The 21,105-nt window shown below is 40.7% G+C and overlaps 1 protein-coding gene across 8 annotated transcripts in view; it reads left to right on the forward strand.

The window, feature by feature from the left end:
* The first annotated feature begins 2,374 nt into the window (after positions 1-2,374).
* AKAP13 (A-kinase anchoring protein 13) overlaps positions 2,375-21,105 on the forward strand; it is a 390,788-nt gene continuing 372,057 nt past the window's right edge. For 6 of the 8 annotated variants that reach the window (XM_058294653.1, XM_058294654.1, XM_071214345.1 and 3 more), the window contains exon 1: positions 2,393-2,613. Coding sequence is in view for 6 of the 8 variants with exons in the window: in XM_071214345.1 (XP_071070446.1) it covers positions 2,394-2,613 (220 nt within the window). In the remaining 2 variants the exon portion in view is untranslated. Of the gene's footprint in view, positions 2,614-21,105 lie in introns of all 8 variants that reach the window. The other 2 variants (XM_071214350.1, XM_071214349.1) reach the window with 2 other exon arrangements.

Consider the following 21,105-nt stretch of genomic DNA (forward strand, 5'->3'; position numbering starts at 1 on the left):
GCTTATAAGCTTACTCAGGGAAAGTGAGAAAATTGGTCACACTGAAATCTCTTTCCGGTGAATTGAGGTGCATTTTATTGAGACCTTAGCTGTATTTCAACAGAACAAATGTTTAGAATTAGGGACACTCATTTTGAGGGCATGTCAATAACTCCCTCTGTTCATTTATGCAAAGCTTTTACGGAGATCCTACCAGGCACCAGGATAGGTGCGGGCTTTAGGGAGGGTACATTATGGTGGGGGAGACAGGCAATAAGCACAGACAAAATAAATAACATACTTTCAGTTTGGGATAAAAGCTATGAAAAAAATGGAATAATATGAAAGAGGGACGAGGCCTGGGTGGCCAAAGAAGGTTTCTTTGAAGAGGGACATTTGGTTTGAGCCTGAGTAATGAGAAGTCACCAGCTATGCAGATAACTGGTTAGGACTTCCAAAAGAACATGGAGTACTCCGTGGTTTGGAGGAATTTAGAGATCTTGGCTCCTCAAAGTGTGGTCCCAGACCAGCAGTATCAGAATCACCTGAGAGCCTATTAGAACTATAGAATTCCCAGATCCCACCTCAGACCTACTGAGTCAAATCCACATTCAAACAAGATCTCCCAGGTGATTTGTAGGCACGGTAAACTTTGAAAAGTGCTGGACTTTCTGCAGCCCACTGGGAAGGAGTAAGTCCTGCTGAGATGGGGGAGGGGAACAGGGAAAGGTGTTGTCAATAGTCACTAGAAGGATGCCATGGTCACATTGGCTGCTGCCTCTGTAACACATCAGCCAGGCTCCAAGAGGTGGCCATGGGATTATAAGACGTCAGGGTCCAAGTGATTTTCTTAGCCCCCTGGCTTTACAGGAGACTGAGGTTCTGGAAGGAGGAGTGACTGCTCATGCCAGGTCCTTTGTGGCAGAGGCAGGACTAGGATCCAGGGGTATCCTCCCCTGTACCACCTTGTAAAGACTGAGCGTGGGGGAGACTGAGCTGCACACTGAGGTGGTCCAGAAACAATTCCACATGACAAATGGATAAAGGGAACTGGGGATGTTTGGCCTTGGTTTTTATCACTTTGTGAGGATGAACTAAGAATATATGGGTGAGAACGTCCACGTACAGGTCCACGTACAGGTAAGCAGGTTACCACTCAACCTTAGGGTATGTCTAATTTGGAGCTATCCAACAACGAAAGCATCCGACACAAACATAAGGATGTCGTCCCAATACCTTTTCTCAGGTATTCTCTCTCTGCTAGTGAAGTTGCCTGGATCGAGGTTTCCCAAAATGCAGTCACATATTTTTTTTGTTGTTGTCATATCCTGTAGCAGTATATTTTTAAAACTGTGGAATAAAATACATGTGCAAGGTTTGTTCTCTTAAGTGTACAGCTTTTTGGATATGTATATACCTGTGTTATCATCACCCAGATCAAGATATAGGACATTTCCCACACCCCAGAGTGTTCCCTCCTGCTCCTTCTCAGCCACTAGAGTCCCCTTTTCCCTAGGTAACCACTCTTCTGGCGTCAACCACTATCAGTTTCACCCCTTCTGGAACTCCATATAAAGTACCTCCATCTTTTGCATACTTTTCTCTATTTATTTTCCTTTTTTACAGTTTTCTCACTCGATCTAATGGTTTGGCTCCTAGGCATACCTTTCTTAGAATACTTTAAATAAGCCCACTATCGAAATACAGAAGTTTCTTTATGTACCAACAAATATTACCTCCTGGGCCACCACTGGTACACGGACCACATTTTGTTTCTCAGAAGCACTAGAGAATTCTGAGGTCCTTTCCAACTTAAAGACTGTATGATTTTGTGGTGATCGAGTTGCCAAAGGTTCATGGAATGCACTGTTTCAATCCTAATCTCACCATAGCGCCATCCCTCCCTCCTTCCCCCCATTCAACTAACACTTGCCGCATACCTAGCAATGACTCTCCTAAACTGGTGACACATAAAAGACTAAACTCTAGTTCCTGATTTCAAGTGGGGATCGGGGGCAATGGAAGAGTAAATCATTTCAGTGTGTGTGGTAACTACAACTCAGGAAAGCACCGGCACACAGAAGAGCGGTTTTTGGAGATAGGGTGGAAAGGATTTACAGGGACAGGGTGGGTGGGCATTTCCCAGAGCAGCCGCTGCCAACCGCTCCGCTTTGATCACTTTGCCGCGGCGCAGCAGCGGCGGTCAACCTCAGTCTCCCTTAGCAACCCAAGCGCACCGCCCAGTCGCTTTCCTATTGGTTTGGGATCTTGATGGGCAGCTCTGCCGTGCAATCCTAGCTCCGAGCCCTTGGCTTGGCGCTTAGTCACGGGAGGGCTGGGAGGCGATATCGCCCTCCCCGGGTACACCGCCCTCCCCCGGGTACACCTCCCTCCCCCCGGGTGGCTCGGGGCGCATGCGCAGCGGGGCTGGGGCTGTGTGCAGGGCCATCGCAGAACCAGAGCCGCCGCGGCGAAGTCGCTGGTCCCCGCCGAGACCTCCGTACCCGCTCCTCGCCTCGGCCGCCGCCGCCTCAGCTGTCGCCGTCGGGGGAGCGGCCGCCGGTTGTCTTTCTCCGCGGCGAAGGTGCAGAGCTGCTCCGGCTCGGCCCGCGGGAAAGCCCCGGGCGCCGAACGGTGAGAGCGTAACTTAGTTGGCGGAGTTGGGGAAGTTGTGGGACTCGAGTGAGGAGTGGTCGGGGGCGCGGAGCGAGGGCCCCTCCCCCTGCAGCCGCCGGTCGGGGCGGGGGCCGGGCCGGGGGCCGGGGCCCGGGGCCCGGGGGGAGGGGCGAGGGCCGGGGGCCGTGGGGGCGGAGGAGGGGGGCGCGGCGGCGGGCGCGATGAATGGGCGGCGCGGGCAGCCCCGCCGCCCGCGGTACCCCCTCTCTTCCCGCATTGTCTGCTCCCGGGCCGAGGAGCGCCTTCCCTCGGTTGCAGCCCGACTCGGCGGCCGCAGCCGCTCGCGCGTAGAGGGGCGCGCGCTGTCGCCAGTGCCGGCTCTGCAGCCCCGGGCCCCGCGAGGCCTGGACCCCGCCCCCGCCGCGGGCTGCCTCGGGCTCCCCCTCCTCTGGGGGCGTGGAGCCGCGGGAGGCCTCCCGGGGCGCGCCCGTCGCGCGGGGTGCGAGCCAGCTCGGGATTCCTCCCTCCGACAAGTGCTCCGGGCTCGAGGGCAGCGGCTCCCCGGGGCCGCCGTGGAGGGTAAACACGTCGGTGCGCTGGCGCCCCGCGCGCCGCGGGCTGCTCCGCGCCTTCTCCCGGGAGCGCGGTCCGGACCGCGCAGCCCAGAGCACGCCTGTGGGCGACGCTCAGCCTGGGAACCGAGCGACCGGCCCAACTTTCTGCCGAGTTCAAGTGCAGCCATATTTTGAGACCATACAAAACATATTTTTTGTAAATATGACTCACGCTTTTTTGCAAAGCCGACCAATCTGTGATAAAGAAAAAACATATATATATGGGGAAAATCCCCAAACAACTTTTTTCGTCAGAAGAAAGGATAGGTTTTTATTTTTATTTTGGAAGTAGTTCTCACAGCAGTGATTCCATCACATGTAAGTTTCAGGGATTCACAATGAAAGTTGGATTGAACCATATTTTGGTGTTCATTCTTAGCGTTTACACTTCTTGGTGAAGTTATTTTTGAGAGTTTATTGCCTCGGGTCTGAGAACTAAAGTAAAAAGGAGTATGCCTTTTCTCCTTAACCACCTCCTCCCTGCTGCCTTTTTATTTTCAGAAGGAGCAGCTTATTCATTGTTTCTAAACCATTGGCTTACCCAGACCAGGATAAATGCTGCAATTCTTGAAAGGTCATTTTTTTGCAGGTGTGTATGAGTTGGGATCAGTTGAGATAAGTCAATGCTACAGTTCTTTAGCGCCTTCATGGTCTCTTGGGGATTTAAGCCTTGTCAAATTTTGAGTGCACTTATTCCCCTGAATTCATTTCAGTTGGCTTATATGAGAATAATTTTGTTTAAATTCCCCAGATGGAGCTAGTTTAAATATCGGTCAGATTCGTAGTGGAACAAAATAACCAGAGTGTGTTAACTTCAGTTTGTTATATCTTTTTGCCATCTGCTAAATTAATTTTCAGAAATAATCAGTTTGCTTTGGTTGATTAATTTTCTCAAATTAGAGAAGTGTTCCTGGGTTTTTCTGGTTTAATTGACTTCATTTTGCTTTGAAAAACCAACTTAATTCTCCTGATGAAGCTGAAGCAAACTTTCCTATGGCATTAGCATCCTACTTAAAAAATTATTTTGGTAATATATGCAACATAACATTTCCCACTTTAAAGTATGCAGTTTTGTGTTATTACATTCACAGTAATGGTCACACAGCATTTACTTTTAAACTACAAGATCACTTCTAGGAGTCACATCTTGCTTTTAAGGCTTGCTTTCTGTTGTGTGTATGTAGAGTGTAGCAGGGAGGATTCTGGGGAGGGAGATTGAGGTAGGAAGAGAGATGTCAGGGAGGGACAGTCTACCTTGTGAAATGGGGGAGGTAGCACTCTTTAGAAGAAAGTGCACCCCTTGGAATGAGGGAGCTGTGATTTCTGATGTCCACACTTATATTTGACTGGTTTTATAGCCTTGAGCACATCACTTAATCCCTCAGAACCTCAGTTTCCTACCCTGTAAGGGGAAGTAACACACTTCACAAGATTCTTAGGGATAAATGGACCGATATGAAGTATTTAGCATTTAGTAGGTGCCTATTACCTGGTAGCTGTGATAATTTTGATATATTATTACCGGATTTTATAATGCTTTTTAAATATGGTGGTTTAGCTATTTCTTTTATAAGGCAAGAATCTTCATGAGAAATGAGATTCTTAATCCATTTGTCTTTTTTTTTTTTTTAAAGATACCCATTGAATTGAAAGTTAGTAGAAACAATAGCAGTTTTATTTTCTCACCCACCTGTCAGTCTTTGAGTCGATTTGCAAGTGCCTTGGTATAGGAGAGCTCTGGGTTTGTAGTGTTTGGAAAGTGGTGAGAGGTGGATTGTTTTCAATTCTTGTAATAGATTATCTGAGTTAAGTGACAGCTTTCTTTATATTGCCTTAGTTTTGAAAAATAAGTATGGATTATGACTCTCTTTCTGAGACTTCAGATAAAACTGAACTAGGTGTCAAAGCAGTGTTAGTACAATTCAGAAACCTGAACAAATCACTCACTTCCTCTTCAAGATAACGGTTTTGATGGTGCCACCATCTACACAAGGAAGCAGTGATATAAATCAGTTATACCAGCTCAGTTTAGAATACTTACAAAATTACCTAGTGGAATAGATGCATTCTTAATTGTTTACCTGAAAAGGATATTTCTGTACGTTGAATCCCATTAATTTTCTTACAAAATCAGGATAAAAAAATAGCAGTGAAGGATTATAGTAAATTTCCAACAATTATGTTTTTTTTACCAAACTCCTAGATTGAGGGTAAAAACATCCCTGACAAAGCTGGATATGCAGACTTGGACTTTTGATACCTCTGTCCTTTAAAGTTTACATTTAAGTGCACTTGAATAGACTTGGTTGGCTCTTGGGTCAGGCATCCAGTTGGAAGCGGTGCTCCCCCCTCAGGCTGTCTTACAGCTGTCAGTGGGGAGAGAAAAGGAAGCTGTTAACGGAAGGAAGGTTGTTTCATTCATATGTCCTCAAATTTATAGCACTCTAGTCCACCTATACGTTGATTGGGACATAAGTAGAAGATGGAGAGATAACCCATAGTAAGTTGAAGATGAATAGATAGCCCATTGCGAGGAGGATGGACCAGCAGACCTTGTGCTGTGGGGGCAGTAGTGTGCTTTACATTTTTACATTTTAGAGCTGTGTTCTGAGCCTGGGGAAGGCTCAGAACATACCATTGTGTGTTTGTGTGTTTGGGGTGGGGAAAAAGGAAAAGGTGTGAGTGATTTACCATTTGTGTCCATCCTATGGGCTCTTTTTGTTGGCTATCGACTTGTTTGAATTTTCACTTGGGATTATATCATAAGCCTTTACTTGGCTATAGAAATACCCAAAATGGCCAGTTATTCCTGAATGGTTAGTAAGTATGTCACACTGTAATTAGTCTTTTTTAAAAAAATTGTTTTATTTCTTTAAATTTTTACCAATAATGTTAAGTTGGAAAAATCTCTGAGGAATTAGGGTTTTCAGACTCCAGGATGATTCTCTGATGGTGATCTATACTAAAAGAAAGTGATATGGAGCCACAAGATTTGATTTCATGTCCAGATTTTGCCATTTACTGTGTGACCTTGGGCAGTCTAACTCATCTGACTTCGTATTCTTACAAAATAACAAATTTAATATTAATCTACTACTGTTGTGAGAAAGACATGAGATAAAACACTACAAATGCTGTGTAGTGTGGTTTAATTACTTTTATTTAGTTGGTCAGTGATTGGAAAAAATTCAAGTCTTAGTCTAAAAGGGGAATACATCCAGCTAACTTTATTGGTTTTTCTTTATAAAAAATAATTAAAATAGTATATTCTTTCTATTGCCATTCTCCTTAGTTGAGAAAATTAACATTTTTCTTTTTACTCTTATCTCTTCTATTTTCTTTTACAGTATATTTGTCATGGAATAGTTTTCTAAATCAAATAGATTTCAGTTTACAGTGCTTGCTATTAGACCATGTTACTGTGGAATCATAGGAACTGATACTGGATGCAAAATAGGTGAAACCACAATAGACAGTGGGCAAAAATGTCACAATATTTCAAGGGTACAAAGGAAGCTAATTTAGTTGCCTAATTTTTCCTATCATTTTCTTAAAATTTTTTTTTGTTTACTCAAATCAGTGTGCCAGATGTTGTACTATGTGCCTTACTTGCATTTCTTTTTTTTTTTTAAGATTTATTTATTTCCCCTCCCCCACCCAATTGTTTGCTCTTTTGTGTCCATTTGCTGTGTGTTCTTCTGTGTCTGCTTCTATTCTTGTCAGTGGCACGGAAATCTGTGTCTCTTTTTGTTGTGTCATCTTGGTGCATCAGCTGTCCGTGTGTGTGGCGCCATTCCTGGGTAGGTTGCACTTTTTTCACGCTGGATGACTCTCCTTATAGGGCACACTCCTTGCACGTGGGCTCTGCTACGCGGGGGACACCCCTGTGGGGCAGGGCACTCCTTGTGCGCATCAGCACTGTGCATGGGCCAGCTCCACACGGCTGAAGGACGTCCTGGGTTTAAACCACGGACCTCCATGTGGTTAGGCGGATGCTCTGTCCATTGAGCCAAGTCCAATTCCCTGACTTGCATTTCTTATTTAATTCTTTAAATAAAACCAGGAGGCAGAAAATTACTACTGTATTTTAGGATGAGGAAACTGAGCCCCCAAAATGATTTGCTGTGGAGCTGAAATTTGAAATCAGATTATTCTGGATCCAAAGGCCATGCTTTCCACATTATTAATGCCATCATCTGGAAAGAGAATATTTTAAAAAACAAACCAAGTTTACTGAGGTATTATTTATATATGGAAAATATACCCATTTTCAGTATACAGTTTGATGAGTTTTGACAAATATATCCATGCATGTAAACTAATAGCACAATCAAGATCCATACTATTTCCATCATTCCAAAAAGTTCCCCTGTGCTTCTTTCTAGGCAATCCCCTCTCTTTGTTACTTTACTAACCTTAGGCAATCACTGTTTGCTTTCTGTCACTCCAGTTTAATTTTGTCTTGTCTGCATTAGGGGTTGTCAAATTATGACGCATGGGCCAAATCTGTCCTATATTTGAAAATAAAATTTTATTGGAACACAGCCATGCTCATTTCTTTACATGTTGTCTGTGGCTGATTTGGTGCTAGTTAACAACAGAGACATTGATCCACAAAGTGTAAAATATTTACTAAAATGTAGCCTCTGACAGAAGTTTGCTGATCCTTCTTGTATATAACCAAATACTATGCAAATACTATGATCACATTTAAGAAAATGAGCAATGGTTATAACATTATCCATAGCATATTCAGTGTTCGCTGTTCCCCAAATATCTTTCATAGTTTTTTTTTTTTTTTTTTTTTTGAGGTACCAGAGTTGGGATTGAACCCAGACCTTGAATGCTGGAAGCTGGTACTCAGCCACTGAACCTCATCAGTCTCCCTGAGTTTTTTTTTTTTTTTTTTTTTCTGTTTGCTCATTGTTTTGTTTTTAGGAGGTACTGTGGATGGAATCTGGTGCCCAACTGCTTGAACCACATCTGCTCCCCCATAGTTTATTGTAAAGATTTTGAACCAGGGTAAAATCAAGGTTCAGTCAGTACATTGTTAGGTATCTTTTGTTTCTAGTTTCTGATTCTTTATTTTTTAAAAAATAAATTAATGTATAATTTTCACTTAATAAAATTCACCCATGTTAGTCTAACATTCTTTGAGTTTTTAACAAATGTATATATACAATTATGTAATCACAACATCACACAAGATATGGAACAGTTCTTTCATCATCCAAATTCTGTGACCTTTCATAGTCAACCTATTCTCAAGCTCAAAGGTTTTTCTTTAATCTGTTGAGATGGTGACTTATGTTGATTGAGTTTTGAATGTCAAATTAGCCTTGCATTCTTGTGATAATCCTTAATTGGTCATGATAATTCCTTTTTATATATCATTGGATTCAATTTGCTACTGAGTCTTTTTAATTTTTAAAATTTCTCTCTACATGTTCATTTAAAAATCCTGATCATATTTATAGTATTCCTAATAGTAAAGTCCTTGTCTGTTAATTCCATTATCTCTTTCATTTCTGAGGCTGTTTTTAATTTTTTTTTTTAATCATTGGTCACATTTTCTTGGCAAGTCTAGTAAATTCTTACTGGAGAGTATTGAACTTTGTATTGGTAGACTGGTACATTACTGACTTGATCCTTCTCAGGGTTATGTTTAAATACTTTTAGTGTTGATCGAAAGTAACTTTTACTCTGGGGTTTGTTTCATCCCATTACTAAGGCATGAAGCCTTTGTAGTTTCCATTGAACATCCAAGTGAGGACTCTCAGCTCTGACTGGTTAGAACAAGAATGTCTTCCAGGCTTGTAGTGAGCTCTGGAGATCACTTAGTTATAGTACCTGGTCATTCCTTGCATGACCAGTATGTATTCATGACTTTACTATTCAACAATAATAAATTATTCATAATACCCAAGGGACCTCTGTGCTGATTTTTGGAACTCCTTCTTCGTGAATCTCCATCCTTTTTTTACTTCTCCGCCTTCCCAAACTCTGGTCAACGTGACAAAAGAGCCATACTTTGCTTGGGATTCCCCTTATTGCTCCATGGCCCAAATGTGCCAGCACACAGAAAGCTGGTGCGATTGTAGGACTCATCTCACTTGTTTCCCTTCTCTTAAGAATTGCATGCCTGTTGTCCAGTGTCTAAAAGATGTTGCCTTTTATGTTTTTTCTTTTTCTTTTTTTTAAAGATTTATTTTATTTCTCTCCCCTCCCCCCATTGTCTGCTTTATGTCCATTAGCTGTGTGTTCTTCTGCATCTGCTTGCATTATCAGGCAGAACTGGGAAACTGCATCTCTTTTTTGTTGCGTCATCCTGCTGTGTCACCTCTCTGGTGTGCGACGCCACTCCTGGGTGGGCTGTGGTTTTTTCACACATGGTGGCTCTCCTTGAGGGGCACTCTCCTTGTGTGTGGGGCACCCCTACGCGGGGGCACCCCTGCGTGACACAGCATTCCTTGCGGTGGCAGCACTGCACGTGGGCAGCTCACCACATGGGTCAGGAGGCCCTGGGTATCGAACCCCAGACCCTCCATATGGTAGGCGGATGTTCTATCAGTTGAGCCAAGTCCACTTCCCAATATATTTTGTTTTCATATATTTTCATATTTTTGTCCAGTTGTTGTGGTGGGGTGGCAGGATAATCCTGGTTCCAGTTCCTCCATCATGGTTGGAACCTGAAGTCCCTGGAAAGAGTAAACTTTATTGGTGGTGCTAAAAGTCTTGTTAGAAGGTTTTCCAATTCTTTGGCGTTTCAGATATTAAAGAAGCATTTATTAAATGTCTGCTGAGTGTAGCTCAGCTCTTATGCTGTGGGGAATACAAAAAACAGTAGTTATCCTCCAGTTGAAAAACCATGGTATATATATAATTTAAGAAGTGAAATGCTGTGATGAGGAATATTAAGAGAAAGACACTGTGTTCTGATATTTTCACATAGAAATATGTTCTTTTCCATGTTGTTTCCTGTCATGTTTGTGCAATTCAGTTTTGTGGCACAAGACTGAATTGAGTCAGTGGGTAGAATACAGATTCTTATGCACTTGGCTACTAATTTGCTGTGTGTGGTTTAGGTAAGTTATATATCTCTGAAATTCAGTTTTCTGTAAAATGGGCATATGATGTACCTTATAGGGTTGTTTTTTCATTTATTCAACAAGTATTTGAGCATCTTCACAGAAGGTGCTCTTCTAGGTGATGGGGATTCAGTGACAAATAAAATACAGCTCCTGCCATTAAACTCATGTTCTAGTGGGGGAAGCAGAAAATGAACACATAAACAGCATTTTATGGGAGACTGGTGGTGATCTGTGAAGTTGAGGAAAGACGTTAGAGTATTAGCAGAATATTTGATTTTTAGAACTGAGGAGGTTAGGCAAGGCTTTTATGAGGAGGAGAGATCTGTGCAAGAGATCTGAGGGATGTGCAAGGGGCAAACCGCGTGAAGACGTGGGACGTTATGTTCCAAGTAGGAGGAACATCAGGTGCAGAGGGCCTGTGGTGGGAGTATGGACAGGGAACTGCTGCATCTGAAATGAGGTGAGCTAGGAAATTATAGGCGATAAGGTGTCTGTTGAGACTGAGACCAGCTCAGATAGGTTTTTAAGTATGATGGGGAAGTAATTGGAGTGTTTGAATAAGACATGGCAATAGCTAATTTAGGTTTCAGAAATTCCACTCTGATTACAGGGAGCAGGAATTGAACAGAGTGTAATTAAGAGATTTGTAGTAGTCCAGGCTAGAGAAGATGGTAGCAGTGAAAGCTGTTGGAAGTGGCTGCAATCAATATATATTCTGAAGATAGAACTGATAGGATTACTTATTGGGTTGGATTCTGAAGGAAAGAGGAATCAGTTCCTACACGGTTTTACTTGGATAACTGGATGATGGTGGCATGGTTTCTTGAATGGGGAAGATGTGGGAGAGGGAGGAAATTGTGATTTTTCTTTTGGACGGTGGAGTTTGAGATCTGTGAGGCTTTTTCATGAAGGTATCTGTAAGCAAATACAAATCTGGAGTTTAGGAATGAAGCCTGGGCTGGCTGTATGAATTACAGAATTGTAGATAGAGAAGAGTGGGGCTTTATAAAGCTCCGGGCATGTACTAAGTGCTCATAATAGGTAATAATAAAAAAGCAGCTAGGGATAAACTAAAGGAGGGCTAGATACGAAGGAAGGAAGGAAGATGGTAGTGATCTAAACCATACCTTGTGTATTAGAGTAGGACTCCTGGGATGATGAAAACTTTTCTATTGTGAACAATATAAAAATATTATTAGTGAACTCCATTGTACATTTCCAGTCTCTTAAGGATAACTGTGGTAGTCAAGAGATGATGACATTTTTATGTGATGAAAGGGTGTCATTTGTGTGTACTTCACAAACACATACACATGAGATGGTCTGGATGAAGGCTACTGCAAAGGGCTTACTTTAGTTCCTTTTGATTGGTGGGTTGATAGGCGGGGTATTTTTTTTCTTAATCTAATTTTCTGCAATGTAGATAATTTTTTAAAAAGATGTATTTATTTCTCCCCACCTACTTCTTGTTTGCACTTGCTGTGTCTATCTTCCTTGTTTCCATAGGAGGAACTGGGAACTGAACCTAGGATCTTTGATATGGGAGGGAGGTGCTTAATCGCTTGAACCACCTCTTCTCCCTGCTATGTTATGTCTCTCACTAAGTTTTCCTTTTATCTCTTGTTGTGTTATCTTGTTGCATTAGCTCACCATGCCTGCCTGTCGTGCCAGCTAGTCTTCTTTAGGAGGCACTGGCAATTGATCAGGGATCTCCCATGTGGTAGGCAGGAGGCCAATTGCTTGAGCTACATCCGCTTCCCTAGATACTTTATTTTAACCAGTTGATAAAGGAAGTTGGTATTTTTGGTGAGTTTCTGGGGTCATGGATTTAATTTGTGTTTAACATCACTTGTTCCCATAGCTGGGTCTTTCACACTATGGTTTGTTGTTTTGAAAATTTGAACCCTTGGTCACAGAGTGGAGTCAGGTAAGAGAATATGGGTGGTTGTGATATATATACAGAACGGCTCCTGGGAAAATTGTTAGCACATGTTCTCTCTACCAGGCTATATGTGGCACCATTTTGTTCAAAGGGAGCAGTATGTGGCTTTGTAATGGGCAGATCACTTTAGATAAATTGAACTGAGCATGAAGAATTAAAAAAATCCAAATTGTACCATCAGCATCAGCTTAGATTTTTAGAATTATTCCTTTTACCAGGTGATAACTGGTAAAAAGGTGGTGGATATGACAAGGCCATTTTGCAAATTTGACATTTTCTCTGATTCTTGAATCAGTTCTCAAAACAGTAAATGTGAATGGTATCTGTGAAATAATTCACCTACCTGGTCTTGCCAGCTGAATCTGCCCTGTCTAAAGTGCGTGTGTTCCTGGAGAGGGAGGGGGAGGTCTGTCATGGCATTGCAGGGGAAATTATTTCCATTACCTTGAATAAGCTGAAAGGAAATGGTCTTCTGACTCTTGGATACATAATTCACAGAGCAGCTGTGCTCAGAATACAAAAAAACTGTGGATGCGATCTTTGTAGCTTGGAGTAATTTAGGAAGAAATACGGCAGCAAGAGTGGAGAAGTAGAGTTCAAAGTGTTCATTTGGTGGAAGTGGATTTGGCCAACGAATAGGGCTTCCGCCTACCACATGGGAGGTCCATGGTTCAAACCCAGGGCCTTCTGGCCCATGTGCAGCACTGATGCATGCAAGGATTGCCATGCCATGCAGGGGTGTCCCCTGCGTAGGGGAGTCCCACGCGCAAGGAGTGCGCCCCGTAAGGAGAGACACCCATCACGACAGAAGTGCAGTCTGCCCAGGAATGGCGCCGCACACACAGAGAGCTGACGCAGCAAGGTGACGCAACAAAAAGAAACACAGATTCCAGGTGCCACGGACACCGAAAAACACACAGCGGATGGACACAGAGAACAAATAGCTGGTGGTGGGGGCAGGGAAGGGGTGAGAAATATATAAAAAATAAATCTTTAGGAAAAAAAACAACAAAACCAAAGTGTTCATTTGGTGGTGCGTAGCTTTGGTACCTGGCTGAGGTGCTGTCTCTGAGGCTTTGAGACATATATGGATCAGTGGGCAGGAATATCCAAAGCTTTTGCCTGGGCCCTCCTACCGGAATGGTGCTGTAGGTATGCTTAGAGCTAATAATGGTGTGTATTTAAAAGGACTTTCCAGTGCAAGGAGTTTTTTTGAGGCTATTTCCTAAAAAGTGAAGTCACTAAAAGGAGGAAGAAACTTAGCATTCACGGATGGCCCTTCTGCCTGTTATCCCCTGTTCATTTACATTCTCATAGTTCCTTATGATAACCCTCTACGGTAGGTACAGGCATACCTCCTTTTATTGTGCTTTTTATAAATTGATGGTGTGGCAACCCTGTGTCAAGCAAGTCTATTGGCACCATTTTTCCAACAGCGTGTGCTCACTTCATGTCTCTGTCACATTTTATTTAAGGTGTGTACTTTTTGAAAAATGATACAATGCTATTGCATGCTTATTAGACAACAGAATAGGGTAAACATCACTTTTATATACATTGGGAAACCAGAAAGTTTGTGTGACTCACTTTATTGTGATAATCGCTTTATGGTGATGGTCCGAAACAGAATATGCAATATTTTTGATGTATGCCTCTATTACCCTTTTTTGATGAAAATTTGAGGTTCAGAGATTTTAGTTTGCTTGTCTCAGATCTTGGAACTACAGTTTTCATCTAGGACTTTGTGATTATAAACATACTCCAGTTTTATTATGTGCCATAAGTCACATATTTTCACTCTGACATAATTATATCCAAAGTAGCCAGTTTAAAATTCCAACTTGTTCTCCTTGTAAGTAGAAAATCATTGTGGTCTGCTTTTAAAGTTTACCTAGAATTCTTTAAAAAATTTGCTGGGCTTCCAGGTTTGTGTAGAAACTTGCCAGTAAAATTGTATTTTCCTTTAGATGCAGGTGTTTTTGTGGATCGGCATTAATAATTAACATTCACACACTCTTTCACATCTTCAAAGTGTTTTACATTTAATTAGTTCATGTTTGGAAGTTGAAAAACCAGTTTTTTAGGTTTATTTTCACAGTACTGAAGTGTTGAGGGGCGGACTACACCTTTAGTGAGAATACAGGTATGTACCATGCAGTGTGAAACATCTTTTCTCAACCCCTTAGTTTTCTGCTGAGTTTTGCTCATATTAGGCATATTTTCTGGATGTACATCTGCTGCTTTAATGGTGAGGGAGTGTAGTTTACAGACTGTAAATAAGATACAGGGAAAGACCTGGTTGGTTCGGTGAACTGTAATATAACTTTCTTTTCTGCTGATCTGATACATGAATTGTCATTAATTCATTCCTGTGAGGCTTTTGAGGAGCTGATTTCTGGGAATGTTTTTTTTTTTTTCTTTTTCTCTCCTGGTTTAGGAGATGGTAAGTCTGTAACTTGGCATTTTGCTACTTTCCTTACCACCACTTGTCACGTGATTCCATCTCCTTTTTTTCCCTGGCCCTCCTTAAAAAATGGCTTTTACTTGGCAAGCTTATGTAGTTGGAAAAACAGTTTGGAAGAAGATACTAGTCCCAGTTCAGCTGTGTTTCTGTCACTAAGTGACCTTGAACATGTGACTGACCTTCTCCTGCTCTTGAGTTCTTTTGTTCTGTGAAGTAATATTTGTTAATGACTCACCTTACTTTGTGTCCTAAAGGGGTGACTGGATATAAAACTTAGGCTCTTGGACATTAAATGGGACCAGATATTTTTACTTCAGTGAGGTTTGTTCAAAGTTGCGGTCACTTCTTCCTTCCCACCTTGGTTGGAATAATTCTTTTTTTTTACTGTTGTTGCCAACTACATCCTTAGACTTTAAACTTCTTTCTTTTTCTAATACAGAGCAGTAAATAGAACCATTTAATAAATATTGTGTCTGGGTGATTTCCTAAGACTACATGTAAGTTCCTTTGTATTGTTTAGGAATTTTTGTATAGATTATCTTGCTGTGTAATGGCAGAAAGGAGAAGTCTGGCATGTCTATTTAATTAAATTATTGTCATGAATAGGACTCAATAAGGATGGCCCTGAACTTTCCTTTGTCAAATAGTGCTGTTTGTCTTTTTTTCTCTTTCTCTTTCCTTCTCTTCTTGAAATCTGAAAACATAAAAGTGAGATTAGTTGGCTGCTCAATCTTTTTGTAACAATGCTCAATACACCCAGATTTAAGCTTTTCATTCTTTCTGTTGTTCTACCAAGATTTATGGTAACTTGAAAGGAATGTTGTACAGCTGGACTTTGAATAATATCTATAATATGAGCTATAAATAATTGGGATTGACTTAGTTAAATGTTTAAAGCCACCCTTTTTTTATTTTAAAGGATATCTGGAGGTAACATTTATTTACTTTATCATAAAATGAAACATTTTTGCCAGGATAAACTGTTTCTTTTGGAAATACCTAGTTGATAATAGCAGTATCATAAGTTATAGAAATAAACATGCACATGGCATTGTGCATGGTGCATGGTACCTGGGAGCTCAGAAACTGTATATAGAAAGATGGAGGGATGGATGAATTTGTGACAAAACTATTTATGAGAAATTATTGAACTATTAATAAACGTATCCTGTTTGAATAAATAAGCAGATTTTAATTTTTCTCTTCTAGCGTCAGTTTTAGTTTGCTTTTGGTGAGTTTGTCACCCCTTTCTGGGGAAGGGATGCACCACCTGAAATGGGAGTGGCCAATGTCGGTTTAATCCGGTGATATAATTTGGACAACTCTTGGTTTTTGTGCACAGGCTGTGGCTTTAACTTGACATTTTACCCTGTTCATTATAGGCATGCAGGTGGTTGACTGGAGAATGTAAGTGTACCTGCCTGCCTAATTATTTTTTTTTTTTAGTATTTTATAATAACTTTTAAACATTCAGAACAGAAAAAACAGTAGAGTTGACCCCTTTATACCCAGTCCCTAGTCTAGGGAATCAGCAGAATTTTGTCATTCTCTGACTACATCATTTTTTAAAATAACTGCGTTATTGAGATATAAATCGCATATTGTTAAATTTACCTCAACTTTTTACCTCTGCTTCATTTTAATATGTTCATATTGGTTGTTTTGAAAGCCTATACCAAACTAAAGTATTATTTTCTTAGAGATTTTTAAATGGTGTATTTATCCCAATGTAGAATACTGTAAACCATGAAGTGTCCCTATAAAACATGGCATGATGTTTCCAGGGTACAAAACATGCAACTTTAACTCAAAGCAACTTTGTGCTGAGTAGCCCTTTTTCCTTTTAACAGTCATTACAAATAGGCCTGTAAACCTTGTATTAAGCACTTTTGTATGAAATCTGAGGTTTCTGTCAAATTAGACATGGAAAATTAAACAAAGCTGCACAAATTACTGATGTGTGCAGTTTTTGAGGTCTTTGGTAGGCAGTTTTTTCTTTTCTTTTACTTTTTAAAAAAAGATCACCATTTCTCTTAAATACAAGCATGAGAATGTTTTGATTTATACAAAATAATTTTTGGTTTGATGGCAGTATTTTCTTCCCATAGAATCTAGTGATTTCTTTTTTCCTTCAGGATATATTTTTCTTCTTACAGTGCATTCCCATTTATTTTAATTTTTGTGAAGAAAACACTTTTTTAGGTAATTGGATACCTTCATAAAATTTGTACTTCCTTAGTAGTTTACTTGGAAATGTATATATAGTGTTGATTTTTCTCATGCTTCCTAATTCAGGTCATCATCTGATACACTTTAATTTGCAGCCCCAAGAACAATTGATACACTGTTTTGTATGTACTGTGTGCTAAGTTCATGGATTTTCTGAAATACCATGCTCCTTCTCACCCTCTCTGTGGTAAAGTACTATTTTGGCTGCTTTGCCACAAGTGCTTGTGGTAGTCTAAAGATTACCACTTTAATAGTTAGCTTTCTAGGATGTGTGCCCGTAAATGGAAATTTTTCTTTTCTGAATCCAGATAGAAATGATGGTTCATCTGTGAGATACCTCAGGTCCCAAATACTGTTTCAAAGGAAAAACTGTATCTTTCCTCTACCTTTAGCCTTCATGCCTATGAAAACCTGTGAGCACAAGTTCACTAATAGCTGTCATTTATTGGAACCTCTACTGATCTTGGTGTCTTTTGTTATCCCTTCTCACAGTAACATTGAAAAGTAGGTAGATTTATGATTTTACCAGAAAAAGAAATTGAGGTGGAGGGCATACTTCATTCAGGCTTGTCCTACGTCAGGCACACTGGTGCCGGGGATCCAGGGCTGAACAAAATATTTATACGTGGTCCCTGCCTCTGAGGCTTTCGTGATCTTGTTTCTTGATTAATATGTGACAACGACAACATAGTAGTTGTAATTGCTGTCATTTTTTTCTGCTTTCCATGTGCCAGGAATAGTACTAAATGCCCTATAATCCCATTTTAATCCTCACAGCTCTTAAAATGTGGGGTCTGTTCTTACTGTTATTTTATGGATGAGGAGGCTGAGGCTCTGGGAGGCTAGATAACCTGGGACCGAACAGTTAGTATGAGGCATATTTGGGACTTGGACATGGGTCTCTCACCCAGGCTGTGCTCTGCATGCCCCAAGAACATTTCCAACAAGAGTTGAAATACGTAATTCTGTGAAAGGGACGTCTGTGATGAGCTGTAATTTTGGCAGAACGTTACATAACTTTGACTTTGCCAGGAGATAGATTTATTATTTATTTTCTAATACACTTAAATTGTGGTAGAATACACATAACATAAAATTCACTATTTTAAGCCAGTAGATTTATTTTTATGGTTAACTTTCTATTATATAATCTCTTATTCTAAGAGTTCTCAGATAGTTTTCATTATTCATGAGACATTTTTGAAAGGTCTTATTTTTATTACAACAATCATGTACAATCCCTCTAGAAATATAGGAATTACACATATGCAAAAAGAGTGTAAACATTAGAATAAATGACAATGTCTGAAAGGAAGTTTTTGTTATATTTGGTGTATTTCTTTCCAAACTTGAAAATCTGTAGAGGCTCTGTGTGTGTGTGTGTGTATAGCATACAAACATAAATAAATCATCATATTCTATATTCTTTGGAGTAATAAAACCACAGCATTTCACAAATATATCTTTACATGTTATCAAGTAACTTATGTAATTATTTTAATGACTATATAGTATTTTATGGGCTTAGATTTATCTGCAGTTCACCAATAACCCTATTGTTGGAATATTTAGAGTGCACTTCCTTTCCCTTTCCCTTCTACCTCTTCCCCTTTCCTGTCTTTGCCCTCTCCTCTCCTACCCCATTATAAACTTTGCTGTGATGGACAACCTTGTACATCCAGTTTTGTATTCTTGTTTACCTCTTTCCCCTAGAAATGGATTTGCTAGGGCAAAGGGTGTACATTTCAAAAGCTATTGATAGATACCATCAGGTTGTTTACAGAAAATTTCTATCATTTACACTCCCATTGGCAGAGTACAAGAGTGCTTACTTACCATTGCTCTTAACCTTTAGGAATCAAATTTTAAACAATCCAACATTTTAAAAAGAATCCTTAAATATCATAGAATTACTAGCAGAATTACTGGCACATGACTATAAAGAACTCTTTTTAAAAGAGTACAAATAAACTCATGAAACATCATTACTATTCTCTTTCTGAACTCAAGCACTGAAAATTAATTGAAAATCAGTTCTTACTAAAAGGCACATGGAGAAAACTGTCAAATATAGAAAGTCACTAATATCACATTCTTTTGGCAGCTTCCTGATTTTCAGTCCAAATTAACTGCAACACTGAGACAGGGAAGTGTTTGAGATAAGATTTATAGAGATAAATGGAATGAGGTTGCTTACCTCACAAAGGAGCTCTATCAGAGGTGATCTTGGCTATTCTCTTCTACATCCAAATACATATTAGAAGCCTTTAAAGTTAATGTTATACCTAATTTAGTTCTTAAAACATGAAAATGCATAATTCACATATGTACTCAAATTACTTCATATAAGTTGACAGTATGGTTTAAATAACCAAGAAAATAAAACATTGAAACTGTGCTCTTGACTTTAATCTAGCTAAACATTTTTCTGAGACAAGATGAGTTAATTGGTCTCAGCTGTGATAGTAATGATTTTTCCATAACAAAATATTTGTCAAGATTTTTGGATTTGTGGATTGTATTGTGAGCTTCAGTCAAGTAGGTGCTTCAGCTGGTCTCCTGGGCACTCTTGGTACTCCAAGGCACCCCTGGTTCTACTGGGCATTCTTTTTTTTTTTTTTTCTCCCCCCCCCCCCCTGTTGTCTGCTCTCTGTGTCCATTTGCTGCGTGTTCTTTTTTGTCCGCTTCTGTTGTTGTCAGCGGCACGGGAATCTGAGTTTCTTTTTGTTGCATCATTTTGTGTGTCAGCCCTCCGTGTGTGTGGCACCATTCCTGGGCAGGCTGCACTTTCTTTGGCTCTGGGTGGCTCTCCTTACAGGAGGCACTCCTTGTGCGTGGGGCTCCCCAGCGTGGGGACACCCCTGCGTGGCAGGGCACTCCTTGCACATGTCAGCACTGCATGTGGGCCAGCTCCACACGGGTCAGGGAGGCCTGGGGTTTGAACCGCAGACCTCCCATGTGGTAGATGGACTCCCTAACTGGGCCAAGTCCGCTTCCCCTACTGGGCATTCTTGGGAGTACATCTGGCTGATCTTAACCTGATTCCTTGTTACTGAGAAAGAGCTGGTTATCTGTAAATTTTGTAGGTAAATCATATCACTAGAAGTAGAAGAACTAACTTTTGATGGCTCATTAATAATATTGTCCTGGAACATATAGATATTCAGTCATGGGAGGACTTCTGTGGTCCTTTTGGAACTGTCCAGTTTTTTGTGTAGCAAAGGTTCTTAATCTATTCATGTTCCATTCAGTTATCTCTGGGTGTTATTTTGGTTTGGTAGGAAATCTCTTTATGTGGAGTTTTGAGGACATGTGTCCCTCCCTGCAAACCTGAATTGATCAGAATTTTTAGACTCATCCCAAAGGGCCTCCTGTTTTGTAAATCTTTTGGAGTCAGACCAGCTGTGATTTTTTTTTTTCCTGTTCCGACTGCATTATTTTGGCTTAAATCTCAGAAATGTGCCACTCTTCTTTTTTACTATTTCCTCCCCCTAGTAACTTGAGCTATAATCTGTTTACCAAAAAAGCTAATCCTTTCTATTCCAACATTCTCTTTGATGAACTACCCTTTTAGAGATGAAGTAAAGGGAATAAAAACATTTAGCAGGTCAGGCAAGGAATTGGATCTTAGCATCTACCATTTCAGAGGATTCTCTTTTTGAGTCTCATTACTTCGCCTTTCTTGTTTTGTGGGTCTAGATGTAAACATAATAGGCTTGGTAAATCAGTGCTAGGAGTTCAGTGTTTCACTAGAGTTGTTTTGGGACACTTGACCAGATTAATAGAGAACAAAGGAAGAGAGTGAGTAATATGAGAGTACTAGAGTAATATGAGAGTAATATGAGAGTATTAGGAAAGTAAGGAAGGCAGATTAAAAATCGGTGGGTTGAAATTTGCTGCCTATGATAGAGACGCTCAGAGTAAATTCTCATGCAAAGCATTCCGCAGCAGAAGTGGATAGAGCATTGGATTAGGAATCAGTCGATTTGGGTTCTAGAATAAATTTGTTGCTGGCAACCTTGGGCAAGGTTATCCCCCATTTGGTTACCTGCACTTATCCCCCCCACCCACTTCAATTTCTGCCATTAAAAATGATAAAGGTGGGAAGCGGATGTGGCTCTGTGATTGGGCTCCTGTCTACCATATGGGAGATCCTGGGTTTGGTTCCCG

The sequence above is a fragment of the Dasypus novemcinctus genome, chromosome 3 (genome assembly GCF_030445035.2).
Source record: "Dasypus novemcinctus isolate mDasNov1 chromosome 3, mDasNov1.1.hap2, whole genome shotgun sequence".
Classification (NCBI taxonomy): Eukaryota; Metazoa; Chordata; class Mammalia; order Cingulata; family Dasypodidae; genus Dasypus; species Dasypus novemcinctus.